The sequence below is a fragment of the Linepithema humile genome, chromosome 6 (genome assembly GCF_040581485.1).
Source record: "Linepithema humile isolate Giens D197 chromosome 6, Lhum_UNIL_v1.0, whole genome shotgun sequence".
NCBI lineage: Eukaryota > Metazoa > Arthropoda > Insecta > Hymenoptera > Formicidae > Linepithema > Linepithema humile.
In genome coordinates this window covers 10,333,159-10,345,396 of record NC_090133.1, presented here as the reverse complement: position 1 = coordinate 10,345,396, position 12,238 = coordinate 10,333,159, and the positions used below count along the sequence as shown (strand labels likewise).

The window sequence follows — 12,238 nt, the reverse complement described above, 5'->3', positions numbered from 1 at the left end:
GCCGACGGCGTGACTCGATAAAAGAGCGAGGCGCGCCGGACGGGCGGTGCTCCGTGAAGCGTGACGGGTAACGTTGATGATACTTTGTGACGGACGGTTGATGTGGGTCGGCGGATCGCGATGAATTTGACAGTAGCAGCGGCCGACATCGAGTGACGCGACGCGTCTATGTCGCGTAGTCGAAGTCGCCGCGAGGAACGAAAGACACAAGGCCGATCGATCGACGAGAGATATGCGGTCCACGAGAGTCTCATAAGTACACTTTGCCAGGCGTTCACGCGCTCGCCTTATTATGGCAGAATGGACGAACGTAAATTGCTGCCGTTGCTGATACTCTTCTTGACAGGTAAGGATTCCGCCACAAGTGATTACCGCGAGAGAGAGAGAGAGAAAGAGATAGGGAGAGGGTTGACGGGAGGGGGAAGAAGAGAGACAGAGACAGAGACAGACGTGCATCCACCGAGGAACAATGCAGCTGCGATCCATATCTAACGATCATGCGATTCCTAGCCGGTTATGGAACGCGCCGATCGTTACGATTCAGGGTCGAGTTATGTAAAAAGACTATCCTCTTTTTGCTATCGCCACCTGCGTTACTGCCGTCACTGCTGCATAATAGCGATGGCAAAATATGCATAATCTGATCTTCAACTGGCAACGTCGTCAGTTTTTATAACCTGTAATAAGACTAAAACAGAAATCTCTTGTAGACAATTATTCTCAATTTATTTTTTCTTCCTTTAAACAAGAACCGTGAAGTTATGTGCAAGAGAGCACACACGGTCACGGGAATGCCTTAACACATGAACTTGCACGAGTGTGAAGTTCACAAGCCAATTCCAATGTGTCTTGACACTCGTTGACAAATTCATGTGTTAACATATGGTTGACGGCACGTTAAATACACAATAATAAAAAAAAAAAAAAAAAACAAATCTCAAGTTATAATATAATTTGTTAATATATTTTGCCTTCAATTGTATTTTTATTACTCTTCTTTTGAGTTTTGCTGCCTTGAACTTGTGTGTTCATTTTTATAGAGTGCAATAGAATAATGAATTTGTTTATCATATCTTTATTCTCGCTGTTTGCACAATTGATTCTAAGGAATCAATACATTTATCTGTCTATCTATCAAATTATTTCTAGAAGATGTAATGAATTTGTTTGTCCGCTTATTTTTATTCTTATCATCTATACAATTGATTCTGGCGCAATAGCATATATAGTTGTGTACAATCCTTCAAGCTTACCAGTCAAGTTTTTGTCGCTCTTAAAACATTTGTTGCATTCATATAATATAAACAACTTGACGATGAAAATAAGCTAAAAGGCAATTTATGAACTTGCAGGATGGCAGGAAGCAGTGTATGCCGTCGTACCAATACAATACATTACCGTAGACGTTGGTAAAGGCCTGAAATTGGCCTGCGATGACGAGAATGCTCTTACGTATTCCGAGGAGTCGAATATCAGAGTGATGTGGGTGAGAGAAGGGCGAGAAGATGGGCAGGTTGAGCGACTGAAAATCAAGCCAAACGGCATGCTGGAATTGTTGAACGTCAGCACAAACGATGCCGGCAATTATTCGTGCACCATGGACGATCACGATGTTGTGAAAGCTAGGATCAATGTGGAAGTCAAAAGTGCGTTGTAGCAGCCACTTAAGTATTATATAGAATGATTTGTAACTACAATCAGCATGTGAAAAACTTGAGTATCAGCGTTTTCGTTTTTTAAATATACTAAAAAATTTGGAAACAAATGTGTGAATTATTCGAAAAATTTATATGAAAGTATGCCATTTTAAGCGTTCAGAGTTAAGGTTTTGAAAATCTTATTCGGCAAATCTTGAAATAAGAATCACTCGTATATTGAAAAATGAAATTGTGGACCTTAGCGTAATAACAGTTCTTTTTCTCGCCTCAGCTCCTCCTCCTGCTTTGCACAATGTATGGGTCAAGCCATCCACGATATTGGCCAACATACTCTGGGAAGTGGCTGGTACCGGCGGATACCCTATTATAGACTTCACTGCCGAATATCGTTTGAAACCAGTCGCAGGCGAGGAACCAGAAGAGTGGAAACCCATTATCCCAACGCACATTCCTCCAAATTCTGTAAGTATCTGTAAATCTCACGACTGTAACAGAAAGCAGGGATAAAAGAAAAACAACGGAACATAACTTGATAACATTTGTTACTTGTTACATTTTATACGTTATAATAATATAAAGAGAGATAGATTATTTTCTAATAATGCATCACGGGAGTGTAGACTTTTAACATCATAATGTTATCAAATTATTCCACGTAGAAGGCGACTAATCGAACTGAAACTAATGATTGTTTCCTTGCCTTGAAGAGACAAATAGATGTGTACCATTTGGTGCCAAACACTACGTACTCGTTTCGAGTATGGGCAACCAATCAGTTGGGAAAAGGAGAGATCGTGGAGGTCGAGGGTCATACACATCACAGCGTAGAGGAATTGGGTATTTTTTGTTGCAATTGCTACTGTAAAGTCATATCGCGCTTGTAAATAGAGATCTATCGCTGAGATTAAGTAAAGCTCGAAACTTTTGCATACAGCATTGCGAAACTATCGCTGCAAGTTACAAAAATGAGGACTAACCTAAAAGATATGTCGCTTTGAATCGGAGCATTCATAATTTTCGATCGAAAGCTAAAGTCTGAAATTTTTCAAAGCAAGAATCCGTAATTTTAGCGCGCGGCAGTAGTTTCGCGATATTCTATGTATATATATATATATTTATTAAACATTTCCTGTACAGCATCTAAGCAACAGCGTCTAACGCGACTCTATTATGCGACCTAACTAATTTTCAGAGCTCGCCCGACATCTTTTAGCCGGTGTAGAGAATTTCGATACGCGCGTCTGGGTGGCAGCCGTAGGTATTGTGATGGGCACACTTATGATTCTTGGTTTAGGTACTTGTTACCTACTGTATCGCGAGTGCAAGGCACCCTGTAAGCATCCTATCTGATAACCGTACCGTAAGAGCTTCCGCTTCTACTCTGTCTCTTTACTGCTGCTACTACTACTTCTTTCCGCTGGTGATGATGATGGCATTCATGGCCTCTCTAAGAAGCACGATTTTCTAAAAGATTGTTCTCCCTCCATAGAAGCATTCGCGCAAGTTAGCTGAAGAACGTACACCACTCACATGACAGAACAATTGGAACGTTAGCATCTCCTAGCCAATTAGCTGACTTATCTATGACTCCTGATCTTTAGCTTCTCTCTATTACGCGACAGCAGCCATGTTCTTCCGAATTATCAGTACTTTTTTATAATATCTCATTTCTATGTAATGTACTCTTGAGCACCTCGCAAATCTCGGTTCAGCATACATTTACCGACACGAGCATTCAACAGACCGATTCTCATCCCATGAGTTCTATTAACACGCCACTTCACCAGATCGTCGCACCGTCACACACTAAACGAGCACTCAATTAACCCATTAATTAACTCATTTTTATCTCTTACGATATATGGCACTCATTGGAATGAAATCTCGAAACTTTTCTCGCCGCAGATTTACCTGTCTGGTTACTGATTCTCTTTGAATATAAATATCTCTCCCCTTGTTATTCCGATTAGATGTTAATCACACTGTATAATGTTAATGAGCTTGCCGATAATAATTTAGTGCGACGATTAGTATTATGATAGTCATAGAGAGCATTATGGTCTAGATAAGAGAACGAAATGGTTACAGTAACCGATAAGGTCTGATCTCTGGCGTTATCGAGGTAGGTGAAAGGCAGCACGTTTCGTTGGTCAGGCAAACGGTGTTTCGATTGGCAGAATCGCATTGTTGGATTAACAAAATTGTGAAATGTCCGAAGTAACTCGGGGAGGGGGGGAAAAAAAATATTGTGATTAACCAAATTCCGTGATTATACGAATCGATACCTGACAATGAAAGGCCGGTGAAGGGAGAGGGTAGAAGCTAATGAGGTCCGTGGCCCAGACCAATGAAGATTAATCTCCGTTCCGAAATTGCAGCGCAGCTGGAGGAGCAGGAGGTGATTGAGCTCGTGCCTAACATCATTCTAAATCCGGGATTTTTCGACGAGCGCACCGAGCACGTGCCGCAGGACGAGAACTTCAACAATCAAACGACCACGCGTCTCAACAACAACAGCGTTGTGCAACCTAGACGGGTTTAGCGTTTTTTGTTCATCGTAGTCACGCTCCGCTCTGAAGTCAGTCGATTGGACGCAGTTTTTCCACGTACGAACGAAGTAAGTAAAGCGAAGTTTTATCGGGAAGGCCTTGAGTTTGTCTGAAAAAAAAAATGATCGACCGCGAGTTGATGGATTGTAAAGCGCAAGGTTATCGGCGATCATCGAGAATCTACCTTGAATCTTCGGACATTTTCTCAAGTCCATCAGTTGCTTCGAGTGTCCCTGTTAGTTTCCTTGACTTTTCTATTAGGGATCGAATGAAGGAATCGGACTTATTCTAAAAAAAATTTGACACTTCTCAAACAAAAAATCACTATTATTCTTGGAAAATTTACAAATGAAAAATTCTAAAAAGAAAATTTAAATAAAATTTTTATATGCAGTAATAGAACGATGTAATTTAGATAGATTAACACTTATTTTAAAGAGACATCTCTCGTCCGTGTGTGAAACAAATGATAAAAATCGGATGCAAAATGAGATTGTCGAAGTAGAGGGAATTGGGGGGAAAAAAAGGGCTCCGTATTTTCATTCGATTCCTGATGTCACGACAATGAAGTGTTCAAAATCAGAATGTAAGACTCGAATCAGATTTCTTCGCGAGAAGTAATAGACTTTTTGGAGATGTTTTACTGCAGGGGAGGGGTTTTCTGTCTCTCGTATAGTTTCTCAAATGACACATTCAATGATTGCTCAGTGATCGAGCTTAAAGGGAGCGGACTCCTGTGAGCTAAAGAGAATCGTAGTAAGACTGTAATCTTAAGAGTATAATTTTGCGAAAGAACTTCGAAGAATTACGTAATAATTGACGGACGATATTGTCTAAAAAGTATATATTTTGCACTTCTTTACTTTTTCAAAAAAGTAACGTAATGTGAATAGTATATGAGTGTCGAGATTTCTTTTAAGATGCTCGTTTGTTGTTTAAGTGGTCGTATATGCGCGTATATCATGTAATGAATTTACTGCCGTTTTAAGGTGTGCACAAGTCGTTGAAAGTTCCTTTTTAAGAATCTTCGCAAATTAATCTTTTTTTTATATATATATATATATATACAGGGTGATTCAAAACAACTTGACGTCCTTGTCATATTCTCGAACGATTTCCAAGACGATTCTTTCTTTTGCAAAATTTTGTCCGAAACTTAGTTTTTGAGTTATAATTGAAAATAATTCGGTGCAACGCATCATAAGAACATAATAATATAAAAACACTATACGATAATTATACAGTTGCTCGTGAGCTAAAGTTGAGCTTATTGTTAGTGGTGATCCGTCTATAAAAAAGGCGAAGATTGATACTCGAATGTATCGAAAATCTCGAAGTGATTGTTGACGCTTTTCGGCGACGCTGATTGCTTATCTCGCTTTCTGACAGTTTGATAGTTAGCGAAGGTTATTTAAAATAAAAAAAATTTTATTAAAATATTTATATTTTAGTGACAAATTCAAATTGCACAAATATTATTATATTATTTTTAAAAAATGATTTATTATACGGTTATTTAATTTTTAAAAAACCATATAAGGTATTCGATATTCGAATGTATTAAAAATCTCGAAAGTTTCGAAGTATTGTTGACGCTTTTCCATGACACTGATTGCTTATCTCGCTTTCTGACAGTTTGATAGTTAGCGAAGGTTATTTAAAATAAAAAAAATTTTATTAAAATATTTAGATTTTAGTGACAAATTCAAATTGCACAAATATTATTATATTATTTTTAAAAAATGATTTATTATACGGTTATTTAATTTTTAAAAAACCATATAAAGTATTCGATATTCGAATGTATTAAAAATCTCGAAAGTTTCGAAGTATTGTTGACGCTTTTCCATGACACTGATTGCTTATCTCGCTTTCTGACAGTTTGATAGTTAGCGAAGGTTATTTAAAATAAAAAAAATTTTATTAAAATATTTAGATTTTAGTGACAAATTCAAATTACAAAAATATTAATTATATATTTTTTTTAAATTATTTACTATACGGTTATTTAAAATAAAAAAAATTTTTATTAAAATATTTAGATTTTAGTGACAAATCCAAATTACACAAATTAGAGAATGACGATGCTTTTATTTATCAACAATTAATTGGTTGATTTCTTCTATAAGTTTAATATTGCAAATCAACATTTTATTTTCTTTTACAATTTTTAATAATTCAAAACTGACTTTAATTTTTATAACTCAAAAACTAAGCTTCGGACAAATTTGTTAAAAGAAAAATCATCTTAGAAATTGCTCAAGAATGTGACATTCCAAGGACATCAAGTTATTTTGAATCACCTTGTATATATCGACAATAGAAACCGCTTTTTTTTCAAATAAATACTTGTTTGTTACGTGCTCTTTGTGGAAAAATTCCGCGAATTAGAAAGATATCGTTTTAATTGTAATAATAATAGTATACTCGAGACATTGTTTACATATTAGATCTGATCGATAATATTTTTCACGATATAATCTGCATACGCTTGTTCGAGGGATGCATAATATTGCTTTAACACAATTCTGCACTACTTTAAAAACAACCACAATATCCACTCGCTAACTCGCGCGCATTGTGATTCGCAAAAATCCAATTGAAGAAAGCGGACAGATACGCGAATTATCTCAGTCAGTTTCAATAGATACAATAAACCGTATGAGACGCATGACGCGGTGTCCGACTTCTATTTTTCGACGACGGATATTCGAAGGATGTTAGGAAAAGTCGGTACACACATGTGTATTGCTACACATTTCATTTGTGCCGTTGGGCGCGTTCAGCGGAACAAACCGTTTAGTAGCAATCGAACGATGATTGGCTCTTACTTTTAGAACCAACAAATCGACGTTAAGTGTCGACAAGACGACAATTCGGCAGTTGTTCTGCTGAACGCGGCCATTGAAAGAGTATGAAACGGTAGATGTGGATCACTCGATACAACAGCCTACGATGCGCGAGTAATAGTTTCTTCGCATCATCGCGTACAATAATAATAAGGTCTCCATAATCGCTAGCACTTAATTCTTTAACGTTTAAATAGGGTGAGAAAAAGGACACACATTACATATTTTGAATAACGCTACCGTAGTAGATGTGAATGAATTTCTATTGAGCAACTGGATAACATTCCATGATACTATTGAAACACTAGGTTGCGCATTTTTCAATGTCAAGATATTGGGGTAACAAGAAGATACAGAAGCAGGTGATGAAATGAATATTTGTTGTTCCTATAATCTCGCTATACTTTTTCCGTTACTCTTTCATCGATCGCGCTAGCTTTTTAGCGGGAAAAAAGCAATATTTTGTTTCTGAAAGTATTTGTTGAATTATTAACATTTTTTTTAAGTAGTTCCAACGATTTCTCAATGCAATGTCAGAAGGCGATATCTCAAATTTTTTTAGAATTTTTTATCATGTAGTTATTAATATTCTCTATTTAACAATTTACTCAATAATTTTCATAGGTTAATCAAACGAATAATTTTGTTTAATTGTAGGAAAACTACTTTCAAATTATTAAAAAAAATTGAATATAATTAGATAAATATGTTATAAAAGTCGTATTTAAATTTACCACATTGTTGTCGCATAATCTTTATGACAAAAATGACATAATTTAATATCGTGCGTGGAGAGCAGTAAAAAGTAGCAACAGCACATAATGATTTTTCTCGCAAAATTTAAAATATAGAAACCAATTTTTCATAAAATAAATTTATAACATTTTCTTTTGCAAACCATTTTGAATAATCTCCAATCGTCAAAGTAGTGTACGTATAAACGTATATCGTCAGTTACGTGCGCGCAATTACTTGACCGTAATTTCCGCGGAAGTTACGGTCAAGTGAAGCAAAAAACTGTTTTGTCTGCTGGTTTTTCTACAATATTTTCTTTATATACCCGATCCTACTCACTTTCTACATTTTTGTATCGTTGGAACTGTCTTAATATTGATGAGATGTCGTATCTTAATTTTAACAATTAACTTAAGCGCATAGCGCGACACATACACAAGTCAACTATGAAGTGACAAAATACTTTGTGCACGCAGGTTGTATAAAAATTGGTTGTGCGTTGTTACATTGAGGCTTTCGGATTTGTTTCTCCTTTCAACACATTCTTAAGTATACGTATGTGTGTAAAGGAATGTGATGAAAGGATAAGCGGATCGACATTCAGCTTCGTACTGTGCACTCTGTGTTGTGAATGGTATAGATATATCTACGTAAGGAAAATAATACAATAATAATGATTATAATAATGATACGGGAATACGTATATATGTATATGTGCGTATATATATATATATATACATATATATAAATATATTTATACTACCGAAGTATTATGCTACTGTAGGCGTAAGCAAAGACAATTTTTTATATACATTACAATTGTGCTGAAACCTGATGATAATATTTATCTATCGAGATAGACAATGGCCGCAATATCCATCTCTCGCTTCGCCGATGGACAAATTGTCGCTCGTAAAAAGTCATTTGTGCATCCCTCTTTTAATTGTCGGAAGAGTCGTATTACTTTCGCTCGAAATGCAAATTGATTAAGAATATTGCGTAGCATCTTCAATAATAAACAATTATTGTAGTATTAAATTTTTAATATAATAATATATACTTATAATATAGATTTGCATTTTTATATATACTCGTTACAAGGAAAATAATATAGCGATTAGGATTTACAAATATAATTCCGCACATTATGTATTTTAGATAAAATTATAATTGTCCACACGATCGCGTATTTGATTTCGCAGTTTGCGATCAGTTTTTCAGATGTGTACAGTAGTCGTCTAATTCTTGATTGTACGACTCTTCAGACTTTCCTACAACTTTTAGGCATAACTGTTTATTTTTTTGTCAAAGAGGTAGAACGATAAATATACTATACACACCTAATGCCTATAGCAAAAACTATTAAAAAAAGCTGTTTTACTTCAAAGGCGAAAGTGTAATCTAACAAATTATTCTTATAACTAAACTTACCAAACTGGTATAAGGATTATGATAACAAACTTTAGAGAGCATCTTTGCATTACGGAATTTCTGCCATTGTACTGTGTGGAGTAAATAGCATATCTACGTGCATAAAAAAAAACATTCGTGTAATGAAAATTATTTTTAGTAGCGTAGATAACGCGTCCACTGAAGTCTCTTATCACTATAAAAAAAAAAGCGAAAAATGACAATGATGTGTGACAAATGAAGAATTGACATACCAACTGCGCGCTTTATATACCGCCACATATATATTTATATAGCAAATATATTTTCTATTCCTTTCTACGGTTAGAGTTGAGTAAGAAGATCGCTGATAAATAAATCTAGGTGGACGCAAAAGTGAAATAGGAGTCATAGGGAAAAATATTCAAATGATAAAATTTTAGATGATACGACTTTGATATTATCTGGTTACGAGTGTAAACGTGTACCTACAGTAATAATGGCAGAATATTTACATTTATATCACAAACAGTAATAATTCATCGGCTATTGTAGTAATCTGTAGACGCATATTTCAACATTTTCGAGGCGAGACATTGAAAAATATCGTGAAATCTTTTTCTCGATAGCTTTTACAAGGTATTTTAAACTTCTGATTTCATGTTGCACTTTTTTGTGTAGTGTTGTTTAAAAGTGTAGTATTGTGCCTTATTTTATAGTAATATTTATATAGTATATTATTTTTTAAAACTTAAAAGTTTATTTTATCGTTGTATTATTATTACATATTTCTATTATTATTACATTTTTTAATTTTTTAATGTTATTTTAATAATTTAATATATTTTAATAAATATTTTACTTTAAAATTGAAATTGCGGAATGTCTTTCGGATCAATTTCTTTTCGCCAGTACGACATTTTGTCGATGCCTCACCTTGAATAACTCTCTCTCTCTTCCTTCAGTTTGAATCACCGCAATTTTTATTCTCTTCCGCGAAATAGACTCTTGCTTTCTTTTGAAGCTCATTTCAGCTGTAATTGTTCGTCTGCATATCGCCGCAATAGATGTGCGTGCATATTTAATCTCCCCTATCATAAAATGTATTTCACATAATTATCCCCGACATACCTCGATGATTAGCGCACTCAATGAAACATATATATTAAGCGGAGCACAATGCCATAGAATAGTGCGTTTATGGTTGCTAGTGCCGCCATGTATCGTCCCCAACATACATATTTGCCTGCCTAATTACATCCTGATGTGCGATAAGCATAAGTGTGTGGTTTTTACAAAAAAAAAAAGCGCTGCGGCTTCTTCCATAATATACAGAATGTACCCGATAGTTTCATACTAGATGTTAATAGCTCACACCGTTTCTTTCTACGTGACTTGCAACTTCTTCGTTTCTTGTAAAAACTACATCTGTTACGCATTGCTGGCGTGGCACATTTGTGTTTAAACTCATTGAATTAAATACTAGTTCGGCGAAAGAAAATGTATCGCGGTAGATAATGTCACGAATGCGTTCGACTTGATCGGTGATTTCTTGTGATTAGCGTGCAATAAACCGTATTCAGGGGCGGATTTCAATCTCAGAGATATTTATTTCAAAATGTAGGAAGCAAAGCAATTGTGATTTATTTCACATATGTAATTTTGATTATGACACATCTTGCAATTTTATGTAATTATAATTCTAAATTTTATAATAATTTTACTTTTATAATTCAAGAGCTTCCGAGACACAATTTTCAAGATGTAATTACTTTATCTTCTGTCTTATTTTTTGCATTTTTTGCAGAGATTTTGCAAGACTCAGAACTTTGTGTCTGTCCTGTGTGAAGGAAATTCGACCCTAAATATGGTGTCTTTTTTTATAGCTTTTAGATTAACATTTTATTTTAGAATGGTGCTGTGAAATGGAGGGCAGGGGCCATAAATGACCAAAAACAATAGTTTAGCTTTAATAGGTATATTTCTGTTACGTCAATACGTTGTTTTGTTTGCTACATCTTTTGACTTTTTTGTTACGTGTGCGCTCTATTGCGCATATATCGTTTTTTTCTTTTTTTCTACTTGTAATCTGTATTTATGTGTCATTGAACTGTCAATCGATCAAGCGCAATAAGTGCTGCGCATTTAATATAAGTTGTTACTGTCATCAGTGCAGAAATATTCGCTGTGCGATGACGAGAAATAGAAAATCATTGGAATTCAATAATTCGTCTCGACAATTTTGTAAAATATGCGTGACACATGTGTTTAGAAATAAAAACAGAATTTTATTATCTTTCCGTTTTAAGAATTTTCGCAGATATCGATTGATTTTGAAATTGCTACACCAATGATTTTCTCGCATGTACGCTTAATTAGAAAGCGATGGCAATGAACACATTCCATCAAGTACAAAGGTATCTTCTTCTGTGTAAAGCTTAGTTGGAAAAAAAAATTACGCGGAAATAGTAGCGGTATATTCTCTGGACTTGAATTGTTGCTTTTCGATTGTCACTTTGCAATGAGAAAGTAAAGGTTGTGCTTGAGTGCAATTACCGTCACTGTCGTCTAACCTACACGTACATAGCTCGAGCAAGCTGAAGAGAGCACTAGAGCACATATCAGATGTAATGAAAATTATCAGCGCTTGTCACTTTGTATTTATATATCGATATACCGCTTGTGGTTACTAGTGTAATACGATATGTGTAATATTCAAATGTCACCAAGTTTTCTTTGTTAAAATTAAATATTAAATTTCGTACGAAGCGAATATTCCTTTACTTCTATTTAATTATTAGTCTTGTACCGACAGCTTGTACAGAGCGATTCTAGTAATTGGATTACAGTTCTTTTCCAAGTCGAGATGGAAAAAAAAATAGTAAAAGGAATCTTATTATTTATTATGAGAGATCATGTTAAACAGTGAAGAATTTTTTTCTATTTGACTTGGAAAAGAACTATAATAGCCCAGTTATTAGAATCACTCTGTATGCAATCATGAATTCATTTCCACTGATGCACATATAACGAATCAATGATGGATGGATAGATATGA

The 12,238-nt window shown here is 35.0% G+C and overlaps 1 protein-coding gene across 4 annotated transcripts; it reads left to right on the top strand.

Annotated features, from left to right (window-relative positions):
* The first annotated feature begins 4 nt into the window (after positions 1-4).
* LOC105667562 (contactin-1) lies at positions 5-11,953 on the top strand. 4 transcript variants are annotated; one of them, XM_012359407.2, is made up of 6 exons: positions 6-346; positions 1,353-1,646; positions 1,930-2,120; positions 2,366-2,495; positions 2,851-2,991; positions 4,037-11,953. In XM_012359407.2, the coding sequence occupies exons 1-6, from the start codon at positions 169-171 to the stop codon at positions 4,198-4,200; spliced, it is 1,098 nt and encodes a 365-aa protein (XP_012214830.1). In that variant the 5' UTR covers positions 6-168; the 3' UTR covers positions 4,201-11,953. The 4 variants fall into 4 exon arrangements, with proteins under 4 accessions (XP_012214832.1, XP_012214830.1, XP_012214831.1 ...); XM_012359408.2 differs by having other exon boundaries at positions 7-346; positions 4,042-4,183; XM_067357514.1 differs by lacking the exon at positions 6-346 and adding an exon at positions 376-892.
* Positions 11,954-12,238: the final 285 nt, after the last annotated feature.